At 41.5% G+C, this 24,451-nt stretch overlaps 1 protein-coding gene across 1 annotated transcript in view; it reads right to left on the bottom strand.

Moving 5' to 3' along the window:
- Positions 1 to 24,451, bottom strand: part of LOC126199511 (ski oncogene) — a 221,401-nt gene that overhangs the window by 160,816 nt on the left and 36,134 nt on the right. The window contains exon 8 of the mRNA XM_049936434.1: positions 18,322 to 18,504. Coding sequence (XP_049792391.1) covers positions 18,322 to 18,504 — 183 coding nt within the window. The remainder of the gene's footprint in view (positions 1 to 18,321; positions 18,505 to 24,451) is intronic.

The raw sequence follows: 24,451 nt of genomic DNA on the forward strand, positions 1-24,451 counted from the left end.
ATCTGTGTTATTCAAGTGTGGTATCGAATGCTTCTAGTACCACACCAATTTCCTATCGTATGATATTTGCGAATTGAGTGATTTTCCCGCCGTTTTATCATTTCGCGAGACTTGCTTGGAAAGAAGAAATACGTTACCCGACTCTTTCCTTGGACGAATGCTATATGAATTTCAGCAGTAAACAAACCTCTCCGTAACGCACGATGTCCCGCTGGCAGCACCGGCCACTGGAGAACCTTGAGCATCTCCGCAGAAATATCGGGCCGACTTAAAGATAACGCGGCGAAACGTGGCGCTCTTCGTTATATCTTCTCTATCTCTTCTATTATTCCTACGTGATAAGGGTCTCAGATTGATGGACAAAACTCAAGAATCAGCCGAACTAGTGTGTTGTAAGTATGTATATGGTTTTTTGCTAAGTATTTCTGTTGTTTCTATTTAGCTTTGGTAAGGTAAACTATGTAGATAGATATTATTATTCTTATAAAATTTTCCAGACGCGTCTGAAGATGGGACGTATGTCCTGAAACCGGATAGCGCTTTCCTTTTCAGAAATAAATAATTTTCGCAGCTGTAGCAGATTTTATCATTGACAATAAATAACAGATGAGGAAGTTCCGTGAAGAGAAACGTGTCTCTACAAATTGTTTAATGTAGTCCTTACACTGTAGGACGCTCCGTACGGTTATTTATAGGTATTTTACGGTGTTTGATGTTTCGACTTAGCCGGCCGGTGTGGTCAAGCGGTTCTAGGCGCTTCAGTCTGAACCGTGCGACCGCTACTGTCGCAGGTTCGAATCCTGCCTCGGGCATGGTTGTGCGTGATGTCCTAAGGCTAGTTAGGTTTAAGTTGTTCTAAGTTCTAGGGGACTGATGACCTCAGACGTTAAGTCCCATAGTGCTCAGAGCCACTTGATCCATTTTTTTTTTTTTTTTTGTTTCGACTTACGTGTCGCAAATACGAGAGCGTGCTCCGAATTTTTTATTTGACGTCAAACAAACTTCATTAACATTCTACCTCTTTATTCTTCATCTCTACCTATTTTCAGCACTTTGCCGTTAGGAGGCTCCAAATCGTAGCTTGTAACATGGCAGTATGTAACATAACCACGACGGTGCATGTGGAACAGCGCGCTGTAATCGAGTTTTGAATTCGAAGACTTCGTTCACACATGCAGCACCCTCTCCTTCAGCATGACAATTTGAAACCATAAACGGACTCTGCGGCATCTGCAGTAACCCAACGCCTTACGTTCACTGTAATCCATCATCCTGCATTCAGTCCCATGTTGGTCTCATCCGAATTTCGTCTGTTTCCACACTTAAGGAACACTTTCCAGAACTTCGCTTTGTTAGTGATGTATGTGTGTGAGGTCTTATGGGACTTAACTGCTAAGGTCATCAGTCCCTAAGCTTACACACTACTTAACCTAAATTATCCTAAGGACAAACACACACACCCACGCCCGAGGGAGGACTCGAACCTCCGCCGGGACCAGCCGCACAGTCCATGACTGCAGCGCCCTAGACCTCTCGGCTAATCCCGCGCGGCAGTTAGTGATGAAACGGTGCAAGCAGAGGTGAGGTTGTGGCTCCGCCAACATAATCAAACATTCTGTAGTAATGGTATCAACAAAGTGGACTCTCGTTGGGAAAAATGTGTTCGTCGTCAGGGTGACTATGACTAATTTTTAAGAGTCTTCACATAAAAAATCCGGAGGCTCTACATTTCAGTACGCTCTCGTAGTGGAATTGAGCAGTAATGTATCTCTTTCACTTTCTGGACACAGTTCGTGATATTTGTTTACGTTCGAGGTCGACTTCCAGACTGTCTATCGATCATTTTAAAGCCTTCCTGCATTTCGCTGCATTCCTCTAACGTTGTCACCTTCCTATTGACAACAGCATCGTCTGCGAAGAGCGTTACTGAGCTTTCGACGTTAGTCACTACATCATTTATGTATACTGCAAACAACATCGCCATTACTCTCTTTCCCGTGTCCGGCCATCCTGATTTAGGTTTTCCGTGATTTCTCTAATTTGCTCCAGGCAAATGCCGGGATGGTTCCTCTGAGAGGGCACGGCCGACTTCCTTCCCCGTCCTGCCCTGATCCGACGAGACCCATGACCTCGCAGTTTGGTCTCTTCCCACAAAATAACCCAACCCATCCATTACTCTCCACTGGCCTACTCCCGAAATTACGTCTACATCGGTCGTGTTGAGTTTTATCCGCGCGGAAGTCCTGAATCCGATCACAAATCTGGTCAGATTTTCCGTAAGGTGGTAGTTTGTCCACTACACGCATTTGCGGGAGTGTATCGAAAGCCTTCCAAAATCAAGGAACACAACATTCACCTGAGCGCCGTTATCTGTTGAGCTTCGGCTCCTGCGGACTAACAGACTCAACTGAGTTTAGAGGACGCGGAAAATTTATTCAATTATATGAGCCTATAAAGACAGAAGCTACTGTTTGAATGAATACTTTTACAAACGCCTTTTCTGACGGCTGAGCAAATGCGAGCGAGAGTCACGGGGAACAGATCCGCTTCGAACAAAAATCGTCCTCTTCTGATTAACATTTCGACAGGTATCAGATTTCCAGTATCTTTCAGGCAGTATTAATTACAGGATCTTATACTCAGTTAAGATATATATACCAAAGCATTTGCGACACGATAGCAAGAATCATAAAACCGTTATTGCCTGCATTAAGACTCTAATGTGAAACCCATAACTGCGCAGGACAAAATAAATTGGGAGAGGTATGTGCCAAGACTGCAGGAGAGATTAATGTTGAAGCAAAGTCTTGCAACACCGTTCTTCGACAGAGAAAAGTTTGGTATTAGTACTCAATGACTTAACACTTTTTTTCAATTTTTTAAATGACAGCTAGTTTTATTATTGATGGCATCAAAGTTGTAAGTCTTTCTTTAGAAACTCTGAAAGGCCAATAATGTATCATTGGAAGTACTCTTTCTCATGTTTGTCACGCAGCTTGGCTATGCGGTATTCATTACGTTGTAGCAAAAGTGTGCTGCAGTTCTCAACTGCGAAGTTTGTTTGAATAGTGCAGTGCTATCTCCCCTCTACCATCTGAATTAGCCAACCAGTTAACTTTGATCCCCAACTACAGAGTAAAATAGCTATAAAGGGGTAAAATGAAAGTTGTGGTATATTCTTGTGTGGTGAAGTATGTAACTACTTCTGTGCCTCTATTAAGAACTTATCTTTATTGCGATTCGGCTACACGTTTCCGGTGGGACTATCCTCGAGGAATAATGTCGTAGGTAGAAATGTACAGGGAAAGAGTGAAATGTGAACTTTCAGAAGAAACTAACATAATGCCCATGCTTATTGAGGTAGAAATCAGTCGAGCAACAGTTTCCCTATTTCTTGGAAACGGAAAAACTAGGAAGCAAACAGTACTGGCCGAGCCAAAGCTCCGAAATCATGAACGCAAGTACGAAGAAGGGATCCAAAACGAAAGTAAACAGAATTCTTTTCCTGCTTTCGGAGGGGAGTTTATGATAGATTCTCATACTGAGTCACTTCATAACAGTGGGGAATCAGTTCACAGCCATCAACGCTGAATCGTCAGATAATTCTGAGTACAGTGCAACTTCCTTAATGTTGACATCATTAATCCGTATGTCCTTTTTTTGTAGTATTTGGTACTCCGAATATAATAGCAGCATTAATCTGCGACTGAAAGACGGGAATCACTAAATTTAATTTCAGCCAACCGCTACACACAGGTATCAGTTAACAATTTTCTATTGAGTTGTACAGTACTGTAGTGCCCTAGTTTGTTACGAGTGCAAAACGACATCAGAGAGAAAGCTGTGGCAGTGTGCATGGACAAAAAAGTAAATGCACTGCATAGAATGGATAAAGGAGAATTGCTGAAGAAGACTGCTGCTGAATTTGGTGTTGAAGCTTCACAAAGATTCCACTATGCTCAGTCATTATAAACGTAAATGACTGGCTGAAAAATGACAACAGTGCACGTTACGGTATGATTTCCGATGAACAAATTATGATAGTTTGTCCATCTGCAGAGAATAACGACAATGGTGGCTGATTAACTGGTACTCAGTCTGAACACATGACGACACATGTGGAGCCAACAACGCAGCTGGACAAAATGATGGCTTCAGTGAAACTCCAGACAGTAACAACTTGGACTGAACTATTGCTGGTGGAACGCTCAGGTGATCGTGTTGGACATAAACGGCATACGAATCTGTCTCAAAAAGACAGTTACTGATTATTTCAGTGTGTAAAACTCCTTGGTTTTGTTCATTATCTGGTCAACATTTATATGAAAATAGTATACATTGTATTAGGAGCATAAGAGCAGATATTTATGTTGATGACTGAATACTGTGTACTGACAGCTTGACATCACTTGCAGACTAATAATTATGGCTATTATCAGTAGTATGTTTGTAGGTTGGTTAGTAACTCCAAGTAAGGGTGGCACAAGCAAGCCAACAACGTCTATCTTCCTCTGGGTAGCAAGTCAGGTATTGATGTATGGACGTAATATGGGCACTCTATAGTAGTCCAGTACGATCGTACAGAAAACATCATGTAGTACAATTTGTGACGTGTTTGTGGGAAGACCAGCCACGCGTGGGTAGCCACGCGGTCTCGGTCGCCTTGTCACGGTTCGTGCGGCTCTCCCCGTGGGAGATTCGAGTCCTCCCTCGGGCATGGGTGTGTGTTTTCCTTAGCGTAATTTAGTTCAAGTTAGATTAATTCGTGTGTAACCCTAGGGACCGATGACCTCATCCGTATGGTCCCATAGAACCTTACCACAAATTTCCATAATTGGGAAGACCATTAGACTGAGAGAAAAAAATAACAAACATACTGAAGTGAGTATACATTAAGATAACAATTATCACAATATCTGTACCTATAAATTCGACATCCAGTATGATTTGTGTCTGTGCGTGAAAATAATGAAACGTGTGCTTGTAGTGAAAGGGTACAGGTACAACATACTTCATTATTTTTGTCAGAACAACACATTTTTTTTTTGTAAAATAACTCATTTTCAATTAATACAGCGAAGCCGGATACCAATGTGGGAAAGAACGACAATTTATTTATTTAATTGATCACATGTGCACTCCCACAAAGTAAATCCCTACATCCAGTTTGGTGAGATCTGTGAAATGAATGAATGTATGGTCGTCTGCTAACCGCAGATAGTGAATGTGAATATATGATCATCTTTGAGTCGATCCTTTGGCCACCTTTGGTGGGACCAAAGAGATGAAATTTACCTGAGCTTTGAGCGCCTGAAATGTGGCTGACCAATACGGTAGCAAGGTGCTCCCCCACTTCGACAGAGGTGTGAGAGGACCTGGAGAACGGCCATGTTTCAGCACTCTGCCGCTGGATCTTGTGCTGTTAAGACCTTTTTTAGTTGTGCTCCGTAATGACAAAAGAGTGGAGACATGGTATGCATGTGTTATATTTAAGAGTAGTTTGAAATAATAATTTCTCTATTTCAGGAACTTTTGTGGGGAGAATTAAGTGTCAGGCAGGTAATATTAATGGGATTGTAGTAATCTTCGGAAGTGACCATCGGTCACAATGAAACCACGTGTAGCAATAAGTTGAAATACTTCCGTGTGCTTAAGTTAAGCTGAATTACTAGCGTGTGTACAATAAGTTGAAATATTTAAGAAATAGCGTGTGTACCATAAGTTGAAATATTTAAGAAATGGCGTGTGCAGGACTTGAAATTAGAGACGAGTACTTCCACGTGGTGAGTACTGTGTGAGTCTCAAACTGTGTATGAGACAAAAGATAAAGAGAAGTACTCGTCCATGGTATCAGTTGAGGACTCGCGTGTGTGATGAATACGTTCTTAATATTACTTTGCGTGATATGATTCCGTGTGACGCTAGATTCAAACTCTGAGAGAGAAGCAAGGTGAGTCGGCCATCTATCCAGCAACGCCACTTGGCTTGCATTGCACAGGAAGACGTGCATATATCTCCAGAGTTCATAGTAGGAAAGTAGAATTACGAAGTGGGGCAGTGTCGTGTGAAACTGGGATAAATATTAATTTAAGTGGGAAAGCTGAAAGTGATAATGTTGTGACTATTCTCTGTGTAGTATTTCATATTGTAGTGTGGTGTATGTCATGTAATTCGGGTATGTGTGGTTTGCATGGGAGAGTAGCAAGGTAGTTTCAAAAGATTAGTGGGTTATGCTTGTTCCTTCTGTACTGCTCGGTCTGGAGGATAGTTTAGTGATGACGATTGTGAGAGTCGAAGTGTGAGAAATAATAAAAGATTCACCATCCTATCCAGAAAGTGCACTGTAGCGTTAAATAATTACGAGACCATAATATAGAGATTCACCAATGTAAAGCCATGCCCACTGGGCGGAATTTCTCATGTGTTATTGTTGTAGGTTATAGAATTTGTGTGTTTAGGTTAGAGAATTTATCGGAATAAATAAGATAGTGAAAAGAAAAAGATTGGTGTACTTTTCCTTCGAATTGTATATTGTCATAATGTCCCGAATTTATAATGTGTGCGCCATTCATATTCAGTGCGGTGGCCACGTGTTGACAAAAGCCGTTAAATAAAAAAGAAAGAAAATGTGGTATTGCCAGTGCGTAGTGTACAGTCACAGTTCTGTAAATTACTGATAGTCAGATGCGTGTTTCCGTTGCGTATTAATCATATAGGAGGATAACTTGTAACTTAAGTGTGAGTACTAGAGTTCATGTTACTCGATAAACGAGAATGAATCCACTCGCTTGGCAGACCACTCATCTTGCAGGCCTGACTGCTTGATGCCACAGTATGAGCAAGGCATGTGGGTGCCTCTCAGTAGCATTTAATCCACGCCACTTAATTTTTTTCTGACTTTTGGTTTATCTGGATTTTCGGTTATCCGGATTAGTTACTTTCCAGCCTAGACTGGGTAAACGAAGTTACACTGTACTTGTTTCCGGAAATGCTCTTCCATATTCTCGGCGATTTTTTAACCTACTTTTGTTTAAACTACTTTATATTCTGAAAACATTTCTCTTTGTGGTCCACTGTCTAAATACTGCTCATGTAACTGTATTTCTTTTGTTACGGCCTAGCAGGCGTGTCTGTTAAGTACGGCAGTTGCGTTGTTGGCGAGACAGGTAGAAAATACAGTTAATACAGCAGGAGATTTTTTTAACTGCACCAGAGCCACTATGAAACAGGAAACTGCTTATCCAAAACACCAGCGCTGTTACTGTGCTAGCAAATGCCAGCCGCGAATTTCCGTGACAGCTAGGATACCATCTGCAAGATGGAGCGATAAACTGGAGTCCCACACGGAAACCCACGATTTCCATCGCAATTTGTGACTACCCCAGCAGCCGGTGAGACAACGGCACGGTACTTGTCGCGATTTTATCGGTTAAATTTCGATCTGTGACAGCAAAGAGGCATAAATCTTTCTGGAGGTCGGAACCAAATTAGTAATAAATATATGGAAAGAAGGAAGACTGTGTCACAGCGATGTCAAAATGACGTAAAATGAAGACTTGCGTGTTTATTTCTGATTCTCAGTGTTGCCTCACTCGATGTACCTTACAGCTGTGACATTGGACTGCATGATACTTCTGATTTGAAGCACCAAACAAAGTCATAGGTATTAGCAAGAAGGTCTGCTCAAGCTTACCGATTTATTTATTTATACGCACGTAATATACTCGTTAGGTGGCTCTTGATTAGGAGGTAAACAGTTCGAATGCTGAGACTGGAAGAAAGTTGCGTTATCAGTATTTTATCGGCAGGGGAAGGTGAGACGGTGATGTAAAGTTGCTGATCATCCGTCTGAGGGTGAATGTGCAGCGTGTCATGGAGTCAGAGAATTTGATTCCATTGATGGTGATCTGTCTGTCAGAACAAGGTCGTACTGCATTTGCTTCAGTAGTCTTCAAAACTCTGTGAAATACGTGGCAGAAGATTATTCCTATTGTATCACTTTTTAGGGATTTCTCCCACTCTCTTCGTGTATGGACCACGGGAAGAATGATGGCTTAAGTAATTTTGTGTGTGCTATAATTAGTCGTTCCTATAGGAGCAATAAGTAGGCAGTTGTAGTATATTCACAGATTCCTCACTTAATATTTGTTCTTGCAACTTTCAAATTAGGCTTAGTTCGCGTCTATCTTCAACAGTCTGCTAGTTCAGGTTTTTTTTAGCATTTCTGTGACGCTTTTGTACTGGCCACCCAAAACCTCTGGTCATGCGTGCTTTTCTTCTTTTTGTATATTAAATGGTACTAGTTACACTCATTTGAGTGAGTTACAGAAGTATTTTGTGGGCGCTACAGTCTGGAACCGCGCGACCGCTACGGTCGCAGGTTCGAATCCTGCCTCGGGCATGGACGTGTGTGATGTCCTTAGGTTAGTTAGGTTTAAGTAGTTCTAAGTTCTAGGGGACTGATGACCTCAGATGTTAAGTCCCATAGTGCTCAGAGCCATTTGAACCATTTTTGAAGTATTTTGTAAGCAACCTTTTTTGCACACTGATTCTACTTCCCAGTATTCTGTCAATGAATCGAAGTCCTGCTTTACCTACGACCAATCCCACGTGATCATTCCACAGCATATCCCTACAAATTGCTAAATGCACGTATTAGTATAATTTGACTGATTGCAATTGTGACTCCTTGATATTATACTAATCTCACATACTTTGTTCCTTCGCTCTATGAAGAGCACAATCCTACATTGTGAACATTTAAAGCGACGCGCCAGTCTTTAAGTTTTCCGACCCCGTAGTTGGTATTCCAGAGGAGCAGGATGCGTTCTGCGTACTAGGTAGACTCTTTCACCCTACTCTCCTTCCTTCGAATTGTCATCACCACAGTTATCATTGTTAACACGTAGTACTACAGCTCATTGTCATCGATGCTATACAGTTTACACGTGATACGACGAATATGTAAGTTGTCTCAATAGCGGCCACCTTAGATGATGTACCCTGCGAAAACGCACCACACAGGAAGTGAAGGGATGAGATCCTTGGACTAGATAGCTGTCTGTATACGTTTACACAATTTTAACTCATTATGAAAAGCGCAAAACCACATTAGGTTTAGCAAACAACAAAAATAAACTTCTTTATTAATCTCGTTGTACGAACACACGTAAATAGACCCGTTAGATGCTTCACCTAACGAATTAAGATGGCGCTCCTCATTTTTCACCAACACTGCTAACATTACGACGAATCATCTTCGAAAGTACAGCAACGAAGAAGAGTAAGCATTTACCAAGCAAAGCTGCAGTACGTTAGTTTAATAAAAGCAGTAATTCCTTATACACGAGACTTCTCTCTTGTTCTCAATCCGTTATTCTCCATTTTCCCCTTTTTCTTCAGCTCTCTCTATTTCAGTGTATGTTGACAATTTCAGATCTTGTTTTATCCCTATGATGTAAAGAAGTCATGATATTGCTCGTGCATTCTTTCCAGAAATATTTGTTTCTATTAATTTCACAATGAATAGGTTTCCCACCTATCGGACCCTGCATCCCTTTATGGCCCTCCAAAATTATCTTTTCTGTCTTATGTACCTGAAGAACGACTCAGCCTTCATTCTCGTTGTCCATGATCTTTAGGACTCTTCCCTAACACCCTACCCCAAAAGCCCGTAGTCTTTTCCAATTTTGGGTCCCTTTGCGTGGCTGATTTCTTAATTTTAACGGCCTACGTTATTGTATGAGAACCAAAACCAGATGGAAGGATTTCGGTTAATCTCGTATGTATGCTTAATAGGCTAAGCCTAATACGTGCATAAGAAGTGTTGGAGCACATTTGTTTTACTTCAAATGTCGTCGCAAAGATTCTGAGCTGCTTACAAAATAAAAAGGAGGCAAAGCCAAGACATCATGATTGCAGTCTTGAAAAGATCTCTTTGTATTTCAATAGCTTAGTGTCCTTTGTATTGGTGCTGCTTTTTAATAGTGAAGTAGTTTTTTATGTCATCGTTGTAATCTCCTTCATCACCGGTAACAGTTTTGAACAGGAATCATCGCTGTTTACAAGACAACCGATGACGGAACTACTGACACAAATTGTAGCCAGTTAATTTATGTGTAGTTTCCTCTTAAAATGAGCGATACTCATACACCGGAGTTTTTTAACTTTGCCCATAGTATCTTGCACGGTGGTAACTGGTCATAATTTATGACATATGACAATTTGAAACGTCCCCTTAGAAAAATTATACATGACTGTGCTTAAACTGACACACAATATTTTTTTAGCGCAACGCAATCTGACTTTCAGTAATCCCTACAAGAGAATGGCCCTGACTAAATTAACCTATACGTTTCACAAATCACTAACCTCACAAAAATCTTCGTTACTCGAACTACTCAGTACAGCGAGCGCCACTACTGCCAGCTAAGTAAAAGATTCAAACTACTGAAGGCACTAACTACTGATAGGCATAGTTAGCAAAAGAAAGATTTTGATAGAGAACAATGTACTTACCTTAATAGTGTTCAAAAGTCATAATATATATATCAGTCCATGATATCCAATATTGCAGATTTACTCTTTCTGATGGACACACGTCCAGATCGTCCGCTCTCAAAATTCCGCCATCTCTCTCCCCACATCCACCACTGTTGGCGGCTCACCTCCAACTGCGCAACGCTACGCGCTGTTAACAGCCAACTGCCCAACGCTACAATAGCAAATTCCAACAATGCCGACCAGCCTCAGACTGCACACAGCACAGTCAGTGATTTTCATATAGAGCGGTACGTGGCGTTACCAATAAAAAAACCTAAACAGCATACTTACAAATTGTCTATTGACTGACGTGTATCGTTGTGAGTTACAGCGTACAGAAAGTCTCCGGAAAAACCCAGATTGAGCGAGTTACTGATCGTCGTTCTCTTTACCGGTAAATCGAGTACGAATAAGTATTGTTTAAGTGCTCCATACCGAGACGACAAATATTAACAGTTCCTAGGACTACTGTCACTTCGATTTGTTTTTACCAATTTGAAAGTATGTAAATCCCAGCCGGCCGAAGTGGCCGTGCGGTTAAAGGCGCTGCAGTCTGGAACCGCAAGACCGCTACGGTCGCAGGTTCGAATCCTGCCTCGGGCATGGATGTTTGATGTCCTTAGGTTAGTTAGGTTTAAGTAGTTCTAAGTTCTAGGGGACTAATGACCTCAGCAGTTGAGTCCCATAGTGCTCAGAGCCATTTTTTTGTATGTAAATCCCGATGTTTTACCACTCAACAAACGTTAAACTCTAAAATTTACTACAACTTCTGTGGTTGTTTGGTCATTGCTTCTAATGTTACAACACAACATCAACGCGTTGTCGTTTATTCAGACCGAACGCACATCTGTTGTTTACATTTGTTAGTTCTAACTGCCACTGTATTTACAGCGTCAACATCGCTTATAGCCTGGGATAAAATAAGTATCGAAGCTTTTTGGACGAACAGTGTAAGCGTAACGTAACGTTTGTTATTTTGAATATCTTGCGTGTACATATTTAGCTCGTTTAACTTTCGTCTTTACAGTGCGGCATAGTTTGATTTATCACTTTCTTGACAGCCGTTTCTTAACGCAATCTTTCTAACAGTAGATACTTCTTTGGCTTTTTCCATCAACAGATATGATGATGTCCGCGTGTGACGGACGTGTCCGGCAATAAAATCGAACTGTGTGTCAGTTGTGGCTGTTTTATCTCTATGCTGGCTGACTAACAAAGAACTGCATGGGATTCATTTTGGCTCTGAGCACTGTGGGACTCAACAGCTGAGGTCATCAGTCCCCTAGAACTTAGAACTACTTAAACCTAACTAACCTAAGGACATCACACACATCCATGCCCGAGGCAGGATTCGAACCTGCGACCGTAGCGGTCGCGCGGTTCCAGACTGAAACGCCTAGAACCGCTCGGCCACACCGGCCGGCTTGGATTCATTTTGCCAATTTTCTTTCACACACGTAAAAAAAGAGCTTTGTCTGTAGTGTAACATGAAATAAATTTCATTTCCATATAAAAATGAAAAGACCTTAGAAATATGCAAAGTTCGTCTCGTGAAAAGAAATATGCATAATGTACAGATGAATAAGTACAGCTGAATAAGTACAGCTGCTTCAAGAGTCTACAACGCAATTTTGTAAGCATCTCTGTGGCAACGTCTCTTTGTAGCTCTGAAGACGGCTAATGTTTTCGCCTACAGCCATTTGCACTTCGCAGCTTAAAGCTGTCAGAAGAGTTGCCAGGTGTCAGGGAGTTCCTTAAGATGACTCGACTTAGAAGTTTCCTAGTAGCAAAAAATTAATGTATTCAACCTGTATGCATGTTGTGACATTTTTTAACGCATCTCACTGTTTATGCGCCATATTGCCTGAACTACTCGTATGTGTGGTACCATGCTACAATTTTGTAGGCGCATTTAGCGGTATATGTGGATACTTACTGCACAGTTTATTGCGAATAGAGTTAGTAGCACGCAAGTAATAAATGTAAAGCGGTTTTTCACGCACCTCATTGTTTATGATGTCATATCTCCTGAACCATGATAGGTAGGTAGTTCTTATCCCGACAGCGACTGATAGCTGACAGTAAGGGACATCTGTACCAAATATGGTTGAAATAAGTCCAGTGATTTAGGAGGAGATGTGAAAAACACACACACACATTTTTATAATTTGCTCGTATGGGTTATTGGCAAATGTTGCTGTGTGCCCGGCATACCACGCCTGAGTTTGCTAATAACATGGCACTTGCTACAAAAGTTCGTCTCAGATAAAAGATTTGATAAAATAAATAAGTCGTTCGAAGTTCTGCGTTAAGCAAATACGTTTAGCGTAGAAACGTTGGCAAAGAAACGAAGCCTTAAAAAGTGTCAGCTTGCGAGAGCGGACTCCGATTCCCAGCCTCCCTCGAAATGCGGCATTTAAGCCGCAGAATGCAAATAGCGCACGAAAAGAAGAGCCAATTAAAGGGAATAAAGTCGCGGACACAGGCCGTTAAGTTCATTCCGGCCCGAGAGACTTGGCGGGCCTCACGTTAGAGATGGACGCCTCCGTTACGGCGTGAAAATGAAGTTCAAAGTTAATTTGGGGCCGGCAGGATTGCTTTCGCGAGAGTTTCCGGCGGCTGGCGCATACTGACGCTCATTACGGAGATGAGCGCGGCTAATGCGGCCCTCCGTATGCCCTGCGCGTCCTGACACCCGCGTTAATTAAGCCAGCGCCGCACGGCGCATGCGCGAGGCCACCGTGGACAGAGGAATCGAGGCCGCTGCTGCGCTGGATTTTAGAGCCAAGCCGTTTCCTTATGTCCACCTCGTTCTGTATTTTGTCCGTATTACCGCAAAAGCCAGGATACATTGCTTATAACACTTCCGTGATTGATGGGACACTTGTCCCACTGAAGTAATAAGAATTTTTGAGCATTGGGACGTCTATATCTCATATTTGTCTAGTGCTAGCATGCATCGATACGCTTTCGGTACTTGGAGAAAGATATCGCGGGTTTTGGGGTGGATATATAGAAGCGTCTGAGCGATCAAATGGGACGACGCGTGTTTAGAGTGTACCTGTTTCACGAAAATCAGATCAAGGGACTATCTATGAGGTAACTAATTATTTTCTTATAAATCATAGACGCTGTTCCGAAACATTACTACACACCTAGTAATTCTACTGATCTGTACTTAATTTTGCATGTAGTGGGACACATATGCCCCAGCAAACTTCGTAGAATATAGAAAATATTGGTGTGTGATATGTCAAAGCCATCTCCTAATCTTTTGCTAAAAACATGTGCGATATTTCTTTTTTTATTTTTGTTTTGGTCTTGATTTGTTATACTACTCCTCCATAATCGCCGTACTGGTAAAAACATTCTAAAATTAAATAATTAGCTCTAAAAAACGATAAAAATCAACCTAGTTATGTTCACGGGTTACACCTGCCCATTTAGCCGATTTTAAAAATCGGTCAGTGTAGTGAAAGTATATTATTTACTACAAAGGAAGACTAGTTTTGACGTATAATTTTTCCAAATATTTCCTAAATAAATTTTACCATGGGTTAAATAAGCTGTTTTTGTAGGTAGCAGTAATCCCCTTCACCCACCGATTCTGTAAAGAATCGAACTCCCATACATGGAACAGCCTCAAAAGTCTGGATACTTTAAAAAAGAGTTAATCTGTTTAATATTTGACGTTAAACACGTAAAGCCTTTGTGGATGAAGACTAAAGCCTTAATTACGCGTATATTGGTTTCAGTAGTTCCGTTTTATTTGCCCAGAGACTAAAGAGAACCGTCCAACCCAAAACTGGTAAACCAAGAGAGTGATAATTCTTTTATACGTTCTAGTAGGTTTTTTTTTTTAATTTGTGTAAAGCACGAGACCGTATATTTTAGACTTAATCACAGCAATGATACGCTACAAAAGCAAAGTCATTAAACTGCAGTTTCATAATATAATTACGTGCAAATATTACGGTATCAGTTTTATAATTTATATGATGACTACGTCACAAAAGGCATTTAATTGTGTCTTCAGTATAAGGATGTAAACTAACCAAGGTTACGAAAGAAGAAAGGGAACGTTTGATTACTAAAAATATTCTTAACATATTTCATGGTTTTAAATTTTAACGCATGAAAAACGAAAATTCAATGAGGCTATACTCGTTTCCTTTCTTTATTTTGTGGGCTGTAAGCGAGACTAAATTTAGAAAAGGTTTGAAATTATATTTGAAGTTTGTTTTAAGTCGCTACGTGCTCTCATTATGAAACACTGGATGGGTACAGTCAGGGTAATTTGTGGTCAGTTTTTAGGAAAGCTAGTTTTTCACGCACCTCTGTGTTTATTAAGTAATACCACGTGAACTATGTGTCATACAGTGATGTAATTTTGAACGTACTCTCAGTGGAAGATGCAAAATGTGTTACGAAAATAGTAGCTAAGAAGTAATAAAACGTCATGCTGATGCTGAAGTTTTACTGTATGAACGGTGAACATATAGTAAGCGACAAACTTTTTTCCTTTCGTTATTTTGTGAGGGGTGTCAGGGAGAACAACTTTCGAAAAGGTCTGAAAGGGTTTGGAAGTCGCAAAATATTCTTCCTCTTAAATACTAAATGAATTCGCAAACCGTGAGTTCCGCTCGCTGAAGACATATACGTACACGCTTTCTAATACTACTTGGCTTACTGTGTTAAAGCGTTGACGTCAGATTATTCATTACGACAGCTTTTTAAGGTTTTGATTCGGTGAATAATCATGAAAAATAACAGAAATCAAATTTTGGTTTCTCAGGGGATCGTTTTAGCTGTTTAGGACTATAGAAAAGATAATATGCAACCAGTCGCTTTTTGAATCTGATATGCCATTAACTGGTTTTGCAGCCAGTGCAGACTCATCTTCAAACGAAAATGTTACAGAAACATTACTTTCTGGACAGTGTGCAGCTACACGCGATGATCGTAGTTCTGGTGAAATCAACGGAAGTTTAGGCATAAGTTAACGAAATGTTTGTGGAATGAAAAGACTGTTACGTTTTAGAATACTTATATTGCATAGCATCTTACTATTTATGACAAATTCGTTTACGGTAATACACCTTTCAGCTAGCTTACACACACACACACACACACACACACACACACACACACACACACACACACACACATGGACGACTTTTTCCGTCGCTTTTACTAGAAAACATATAGTATTTAGGTGCACCTGATTTTAAGTAAACAAACACTGAACATAAATAGAAAGAGTGTGATGTCTTAAATGCTGTCAAGCCTGTTGTGAGGAGTTCCGTTCCCTGTGCGTTAATGTAGATAATGAGTATAGAGTCATTCCATGACTACAAATATTTATTCGTAAAGAACTATGCTAGATACAGTTGTGTGGTTTGTTGCAAATGGTAGCTCAACTCATCTATTTTTATGGATACACTTCCACACGTCTGTGTGGTCTTTGGCAAACGACATCTTAACTCATCACCTGGAAATTTTGGAAGTTTACATTGTACTTCAACTACTGGAATTTCAACCATAGCTATTGTTTCAACAAGATGTTGCTCTGCCAGACTGAGCATTATTTGTTCGCCAGTTCTTGGATAAAATATTATCCGAACAGAAGGATCGGTAGAGACTTTCCAACATCATTGGCACCGCGTTCGCCAGCTCCTGTTGACCTCTTGTCGAGTTAAATTACGGGTAAAGTGTCAATTTCACCAGTTCCTGATATGCAGAATCTTATGATACGAATACGAAGTGCTGTAGAGGCGCTGACGGAAGAGGTGTTGGCAAAGACATAGAGAGAAAGTGAGTGCCGAGCACACGAAGCAAATTTGGAACTGTATCCATAATAAGCCTTTATGTTTGTAACAAACCGCATAGCCGTATCTAGCAACTTGGTTAGAAATAATTTTTTTGTAATCGGGAAAAGAATTTATTCTCACTCTGCATAAAACTCATATTTTCTCTTGATAGGGTAGCCTAGAGGCAGGTGTCATCCGCTACAGTTTCAACTCTCTGTGGCGTAGTTTCATGAATTTTCCAGACGTAGCTTTGTATCTTCAAAATTTGTTCCTCAAGACAGATCTACAGGCGGTCAAAATTTATCACTATGACTTTGTTACACTGTGTAGCTTCTGTTTATACATTTAAACGTTCGGATTTTATAAATACGGCTCGATTATACTTATTTACTAAAATAGACTAATCCAACATACTTTGTAGCATTACCAAGAAAGACTAAATGGCGATAAAATTAAGCGCAACATTCGACAATGTGCCTTTACTGGAATGTTCTTTAAATCCAGGTCAGTAGGAATACCCATCATCTGAACCAAATTAACCTGCAATTCGCCTTTTCTGGACACTATGGAACACATATGGGACGCTATAGGGCGTCAGCTCGGCGTCCACAAACCACCGGCACATAATGGGAACATCCCTGCTGTTATAAGCACACACTCTGACGCATGTGTTCTTCCGCTATTCGTAATGGTACATCTACATTCATGAGAGATCACTTCCCTGCTTCGCAGCCTATATTAAGACAACATTTGAAGACTTTTTTCGATTCTTTTACTGGAAAAAATTTTTGAATGAAAATATCAAATGTTTCGTCAAATTATTTGTCTAAAAGTACGAAATGAAATAAATTAGAGGAACACTGGAAACGGCTTTTACGTGTCGATTGGGAACTAAGAGTTGAGTGTGCTATTCTTTAAAATTCTAAGATTTTAAGTTGAACATGGTACTTCATATTGTCAATGGGCTCTTCAAATACCGTACGATTTCGATCAGCGTTCGAAGGCGCATCAAATATATCTCTAAACTATTTTATTTCTTACTTTTAGATAAATAATTGTGGTAAACATTTTACAGTTTCTTCAATTTCTTTTTATTTACAAGTTTTTGACAGTTAAATATAAAACCTTTTTATGCCCACAATAGCTAGGCCTTCACCATAGAACTTTCTGACTCGTTAATTGCCTAGCGCAGCTGTTCGTGAAATATTTTAATATTCCCTCAATTCACTAATTTACTTTTTCTTAACTGCCTTGATTACTTTCAAGCAATTAATTTTGTTTCTTACCAAGCTACACCCTAGGTTGGTCAATTTGTCTATTTTCCACTCTTCGTTTGGTCATGAAAATTCGGACAAATCCCTCGAATCACTAAATAAGTTTTTCTTAATTAGCCTCATTCATCCAAGCAATTAACCATTTTTTGTAAAAGTAGACCTCATGTGGGTCAGTTTTATTTCCTATCTTTCCATTTCCCATTCTTCATTCGGCTATGAAAATTCGAATAAAAATCCATTGTGTAATTTTCTCTCAAGTCGCTGATTAAGTTTTTTTGTTGCACGGGTTAATTTCTAACCAATTAAATAAATTTTTGCAAAACTAGATTTAATGTTCATCAATTTGAAAGCCGATTTGTCCACTTGTCACTCTTCATTTGGCTATTAAAATCCTGATAAAAATCCATTGCGTAATTTTCCCTCAAATCACTAATTAAGTTTTTCTTCATTGCACTGATTACTTTCAAGCAACTAAGTACATTTTTGCAAAACTACACCTCACGCTGGTCAATTTGAAAGTCAATTTGTGCATTTCACACTCTTCGTGTGAGTATCACAAATTCAGACGAAAATCCCCTGAGTAATGTCTAGGGAGTCTTGTTTCCGGCACCGCACCAACACTTCACCAAACATCGATAGAAATAACACAGGTGTGTAGTGCAGTGAACGAGAGGAAGCGAAACAAGTGTACTCACCTCGACCTTGGGGGAGGCGGTTTTCCAGAGCCGCGGCGCTGGAGCGTTGGTGGGGGTGGCGGGGGTGGGCGCCGGAGGCGGCTCGTCTTCGGTGCTCTCGATGTCGACCAGCGTCTCGTCGTCGTCTTCGTCGTCGGCGCTGGCCCCAACGCCCGTGGGGCTCGGTGCGTCGCCCACCGAGGCCTGCGAGAACACAAGCGCTCTTTCAAGGGACCGCTCCTGTACCTCCAGTATCTGCTCAATACTGTAGCCTGCAAACGGAGAACCCTCTTCTGTTCCTGATAGTATTTGCCAACGACTTATTCTTATTGTGCGGTAACATCAGTATAAATCTATCAATTGTTCAAATGTACAGCAGTCTTTTTCTTATACCTATCTGCGACTCAGCGTCTCCTCAATGTGGTGAATAGCAGTATATCCTTTTCGTGATATTGTCATAATGCCATAAAGGCGTTTGCAACCTAATCGAACAGCTATACGTCTGACGTTTATGATTTGTTAGCAAAATGTTTCGATTTTTAATGAATATAAATAAATAGATCGAAAAGTCTCTGGTTGTTGTAAAGTGATTTTTCATCATCCATGTTAACACCAATAGACATGAATGTACGGGAGTTAGTCAGAAAGTAATGCTCCCTAGCCTTTCTTTATTTTATAAGAAAAGTAAGTGCCGTATGCCAAGTATAGCAACTACAACATTCACGATTAGTTTGTTCTTTCCAGTATAATCATCGCATTTGTCAACATTTTTCTTACACCTTGAAACATGAGTACGTATATCTGTGCGGTACACATCTTGATCGTTCTTCCTCAACCACTGAAGCACAGAATTTTTCAAAGCCTCCACATCTTCAAAGTCATGCCCCCGATGAACATCTTTGAGTGGGCAGAACAGATGGAAGTCTGATTGCGCAACATACTGAATGCAATAGAAGACTTAAGATTACAATATCAACTGCCGGAAGTTGGTGTTAAAAAAATTATTTTCCCAGTCTCTCCAATGCTGCTTCCTCAACTGCAATACTAGCTACACATAATACATAAAAAGTGAAAAAGGTACATTAGTAATGAGAGCTAAACCAGTAAAAACAATAAATCTCAGATACCTTAAAGATCAGTGGCTCCACATCTAAACAGATGGTTCATTAACGGAAAAAGAAGGAAACGCTGGCGTAGGAATGTATACCAAAATTCTCTTTTTTTGTGAAACTTTAGGTCCAAACCACTCAAATTTTTAAGGTGAAGTTGAAGCAGTTGAAACTGCACCATGCCAGCTAAACAACAGTTCGCACATTCGGCAAAGCTGTTATTTTTGTGATTCCAAAGCAGCAATACCAGCATTTTTCAACACACAAGATCCAAAAATCGTTCAAGTTAAGTAACTCTAAGAAGTTATTAAATGTCTTCAGTATAATAACAAGACAAAAGCGTTTCAGGGCATACCGTCTCACTGAGGATTAGACGGAATGGAAAAGCAGACTTTCTAACCAAAAAGGGTACGAAAATTAAACAGCCTGGAAAAACTAACTTATTGTATTTTGCAGTAAAAGACATTATTAACAGCACATTTCAGGAAGAAGCGATCCAATAATATTTTATTGAGGGAAAGATCTGGAAAAACCTCATGGCCGACTCGCTAGTGCCCAATGGACCAACAAGAGAAGCAGCAGCCATTTTCCTCTCGACTATTGGATGTGAGAGTTTGGCCGCCAGTCTGGACCAGATCTCTATTCCGCGCCCTCCAGAATGTGTTCTGTGTCACAGGATTATGTCGATCATGAAGAAAGAAAATTTAAAAGAGTGTTAAACATTAAGTGATTGTAAATCATCCTTAAGGACATTGTACTGAGAATCTAAAAGGCGAGTGACAATAAGTCAAATGTCAAAACATTGAAATAATAATAATATTTTCAGTATCCAGCCTACACAAATCTTGGAATAACCCAGATTTTCAATAGCAGCCATAACATTGCCTTTACCAGTGGATAATTGACGACACAATTCATTTTTGTTACACCTGGCAGTTGTCACTGATGATTTGCCTGACACCTTTGATGTTGGGGCAAACAAGATACACGGGCTCTCTGTCGCACGCCACAGCATGTGACACTATAGGTCTTAAGAGTTGCAGCAACCGCCTCCACCCGGAAGCGTGTTACTATTCCCGACCGGTTTAATACCTCGTATCTGCGCTTTTAAATACATTGACGCACTCGATAACACATGACAAAGTTAAGGATTTTATTGGATTCCTTCTCATTCACATACTGGTTTCCCATCTGGCCTCCCGGGTTCCCGGGTTCGATTCCCGGCGGGGTCATGGATTTTCTCTGCCCCGTGATGACTGGGTGTTATGCGATGTCCTTAGGTTAGTTAGGTTTAAGTAGTTCTGAGTTTTAGGGGACTGATGACCTCAGATGTTAAGTCCCATCTTGGACGTAGCTAGGCGTTCGAGACGTACGTCGGGCAAGGCAACTACTGTTACGTCACAAGTTCTCTGCGGGTCCCATATTTCCCACGTGCCGTGGGTGGATGTTGTGTGACGTCATCGCAGTCGCTGGCAGGCCGATCCGCGTTGCTTCAACCAACCGTGTCTGCTCTTGAGCTGCTCTACAGCGACAAACCAACAGTCTGACGGTTCTGACGTCCACCGCAGCGTCTTAATGCTCCTCCCCCAGCCTTTCACGAATACGATTATGTGTTTCACCTTCTGCAGTAACGAATTCAGACACAGAATCCTGTCTATAAAGACACCAATGGCGACAAAACCTTACACTTATACAGTGATACCATCTTGATGCAAAGCGCTGTTCCTGGTCAGCCATTACTTTCTGGCTGGTCTTCATACACTACTGGCCATTAAAAGTGATACACCACGAAGATGACGTGCTACAGACGCGAAATTTAACCGACAGGAAGAAGATGCTGTGATATGCAAATGATTGATTACCTTTTCAGAGCATTCACACAAGGTTGGCGCCGGTGGCGACACCTACTATGTGCTGACATGAGGAAAGTTTCCAACCGATTTCTCATACACAAACAGCAGTTGACCGACGTTGCCTGGTGAAACGTTTTTGTGATGCCTCGTGTAAGGAGGAGAAATGCGTACCATCACGTTTCCGAATTTAATAAAGGTCAGATTGCAGCCTATCGCGATTGCGGTTTATCATATCGAAACATTGCTGCTCGCGTTGGTCGAGATCCAACGACTGTTAGCAGAATATGGAATCGGTGCGTTCAGTATTGTAATACGGAACGCCGGGCTGGATCCCAACGGCCTCGTATCACTAGCAGGCGAGATGACAGGCATCTTATCCGCATGGCTGTAACGGATCGCGCAGCCACGTCTCGATGCCTGAGTCAACAGATTGGGACGTTTGCAAAACAACAACCATCTGCACGAACAGTTCGACGACGTTTGCAGCAGCGTGGACTATCAGCTCGGAGACCATGGCTGCGTTTACCCTTGATGCTGCATCACAGACAGGAGCACCTGCGATGGTGTACTCAACGACGAACCTGGGTGCACGAATGGCAAAACGTCATTTTTTCGGATGAATCCAGGTCCTGTTTACAGCATCATAATGGTCGCATCTGTGTTTAGCGACATCGCGGTGAACGCACATTGCAAGCGTGTATTCGTCATCGCCATACTGGCGTATCACGCGGCTTGATGGTACGGAGTGCCATTGGTTACACGTCTCGGTCACTTCTTGTTCGCATTGACGGCACTTTGAACAGTGGACGTTACATTTCAGATGTGCTACGACCCGTGGCTCTACCCTTTTTCGATTCCTGCGAAACCCTACATTTCAGCAGGCTAATCCACGAGCGCATGTTGCACGTCCTGTACGGGCCTTTCTGGATACAGAAAATGTTCGACTGCTGCCATGGCCGGCACATTCTCCAGAACTCTCACCAACGGAAAACGTCTGGTCAATGGTGGCCGAGCAACTGGCTCGTCACAAGACGGCAGTCACTACTCTTGATGAACTGTGGTATCGTGTTGAAGCTGCATGGGCAGCTGTACCTGTACACGCCACCGAAGTTCTGTTTGACTCAATACCCAGGCGTATCAAGGCCGTTATTACGGCCAGAGGTGGTTGTTCTGGGTACTGATTTCTCAGGATCTACGCACCAAAATTGCGTGAAAATGTAATCACATGCCGGCCGGTGTGGCGAAGCGGATCTAGGAACTTCAGTCTAGAACCACGCGACCGCTACGGTCGCAGGTTCGAATCCTGCCTCGGGCATGGATGTGTGTGATGTCCTTACGTTTAGATCTAAGTTCTAGGGGACTTATGACCTCCGATGTTAAGTCCCATAGTGCTCAGAGCCCTTTGAACCATTTGTAATCACATGTCAGTTCTAGTATTATATATTTGTCCAATGAATACGCGTTTATCATCAGCATTTCTTCTTGGTGTAGCAATTTTAATGGCCAGTAGTGTAATTTCAGCAGGCGAACGCATCGTAAAACCACCCTGTACATTCCGTGCAAGAAAGAAACAAGATGATAAATACTGTAGCCTCAGCTACAGGGAAAGGTAAAATGCACCATTCTCTGGCAAAATGAAGTAGAAACGGGACCATATAATGATGCTAGGAAGTAATTCTGCACAAAATTGCATGTCACACCGAAACTCTAGCTGCTCAGCGCTGTCAGTGCTGTATCAATTGCTTATCGGCGTGTGCCACATTGTATAAAGTACCCTCTGTCATTTACTGTACAATTCATGACCAAGAATGTGTGTTCCACGTAGAAGTTGCACCGCAAATATTGCGGGAATGTAAAGTTCTATTGATATGCGGTATTCATAGAATGGAATGGTAATAAGGAACTCATATTGTTAGCCAATCAACAAGTTGCAATAATACTTAGAAAGTATATATCTTGTGCCAACAAGAACCTTTCTAAATAGAACAGTGCCTACTGACATTAACAAACTGAAAGCAGGGTAAATTAGAATGTATGTGATATTTGTTGCAGGACTGTACTGCGAGTTGTTTACGAGGTATCGTATTTTAAAAGTTTCCACGCACACATGCTTGTACCATTCAACCTGCGTAGTTTCCGGATACGATGTTGTTAAGTTTGCTTAAAGTGTGCTTTGCTTTTCCTTGAGTGCACTGCAAATTGTTTGTCAGTTAGTGTCTGGCAATCCAAGCGGTAGATCGTGAGCGGACGTTGGGATTACCAAAACAGAAAAGGCCCACATGCTGTTGGTGTATGGAGAGTGTAGGAAGAATGCAGTTCGTTTTTGTACAGTGTATGCAGCAAGATACCCCAATAGACTTCAACCACTTACGTGAAAGTAGTAGTATAGCGCTACACATCGTAACAGAAGGAAACAAGTTACGACAGAAGAGGGAGAAGTTAATATTCTTGTGGCTGTTGCAGTTTATCTGCACGTTAGCTCCCATGCCATCGCACGAGGAAGTGGCATGTTTCAGGAAAGTGTCCTACACACTCCCCATGGACATAGGTTCCATCCTTATCGCATCCCTCTCCATCGAGAGTTGCATGGAAACGATTATGGTACTCGTGTTAACTTATGTAGATGGGCATTAATACAAGATACTCCATATATATCATGTATTCTGTGTAGTGACATTTACTAATCACAGCCAGGTAAACCGTCGAAATTTGCTCCACTGGTCTGTGGTGGCTTCGTCAGGTGGAACGTCAGCGTACAAAGAGCGTAAGCGTTCGGTGTGGCATAGTGAACCATAAGCTCATAGGCCCGTTTCTGATAGACGGAACACTGAACGTGCAGAAGTATCGCAACCTCCTAACAGGCCATCTTCCACGGATGCTAGAAGACGTTCCTCTACAGACTATGAGGAACCTGTGGTACCAACAAGAAGTACTACAAGATGTCTTCAAGAATTGTTTCCAAATCGTTGGATTGGAAGCAGAGGCTCTGCACCTTGTATCCCTTTCCCCGGATTTGACACATGTATACTTTTTTCTGTGGGGAAAGCTGAAAGACGCTGCCTACAGGGAGATACCAACTACATCCAGTGATATGCAACGAAGTTTTACTGGAGCCTGCGTCTACACTGAAATGCTAGAATGTGTACAGCAGCCGTTCCATACCAGACTGGAGGCGTGCATTGTCGCTAC

This window comes from Schistocerca nitens, chromosome 8 (genome assembly GCF_023898315.1).
Source record: "Schistocerca nitens isolate TAMUIC-IGC-003100 chromosome 8, iqSchNite1.1, whole genome shotgun sequence".
NCBI classification, from domain to species: domain Eukaryota; kingdom Metazoa; phylum Arthropoda; class Insecta; order Orthoptera; family Acrididae; genus Schistocerca; species Schistocerca nitens.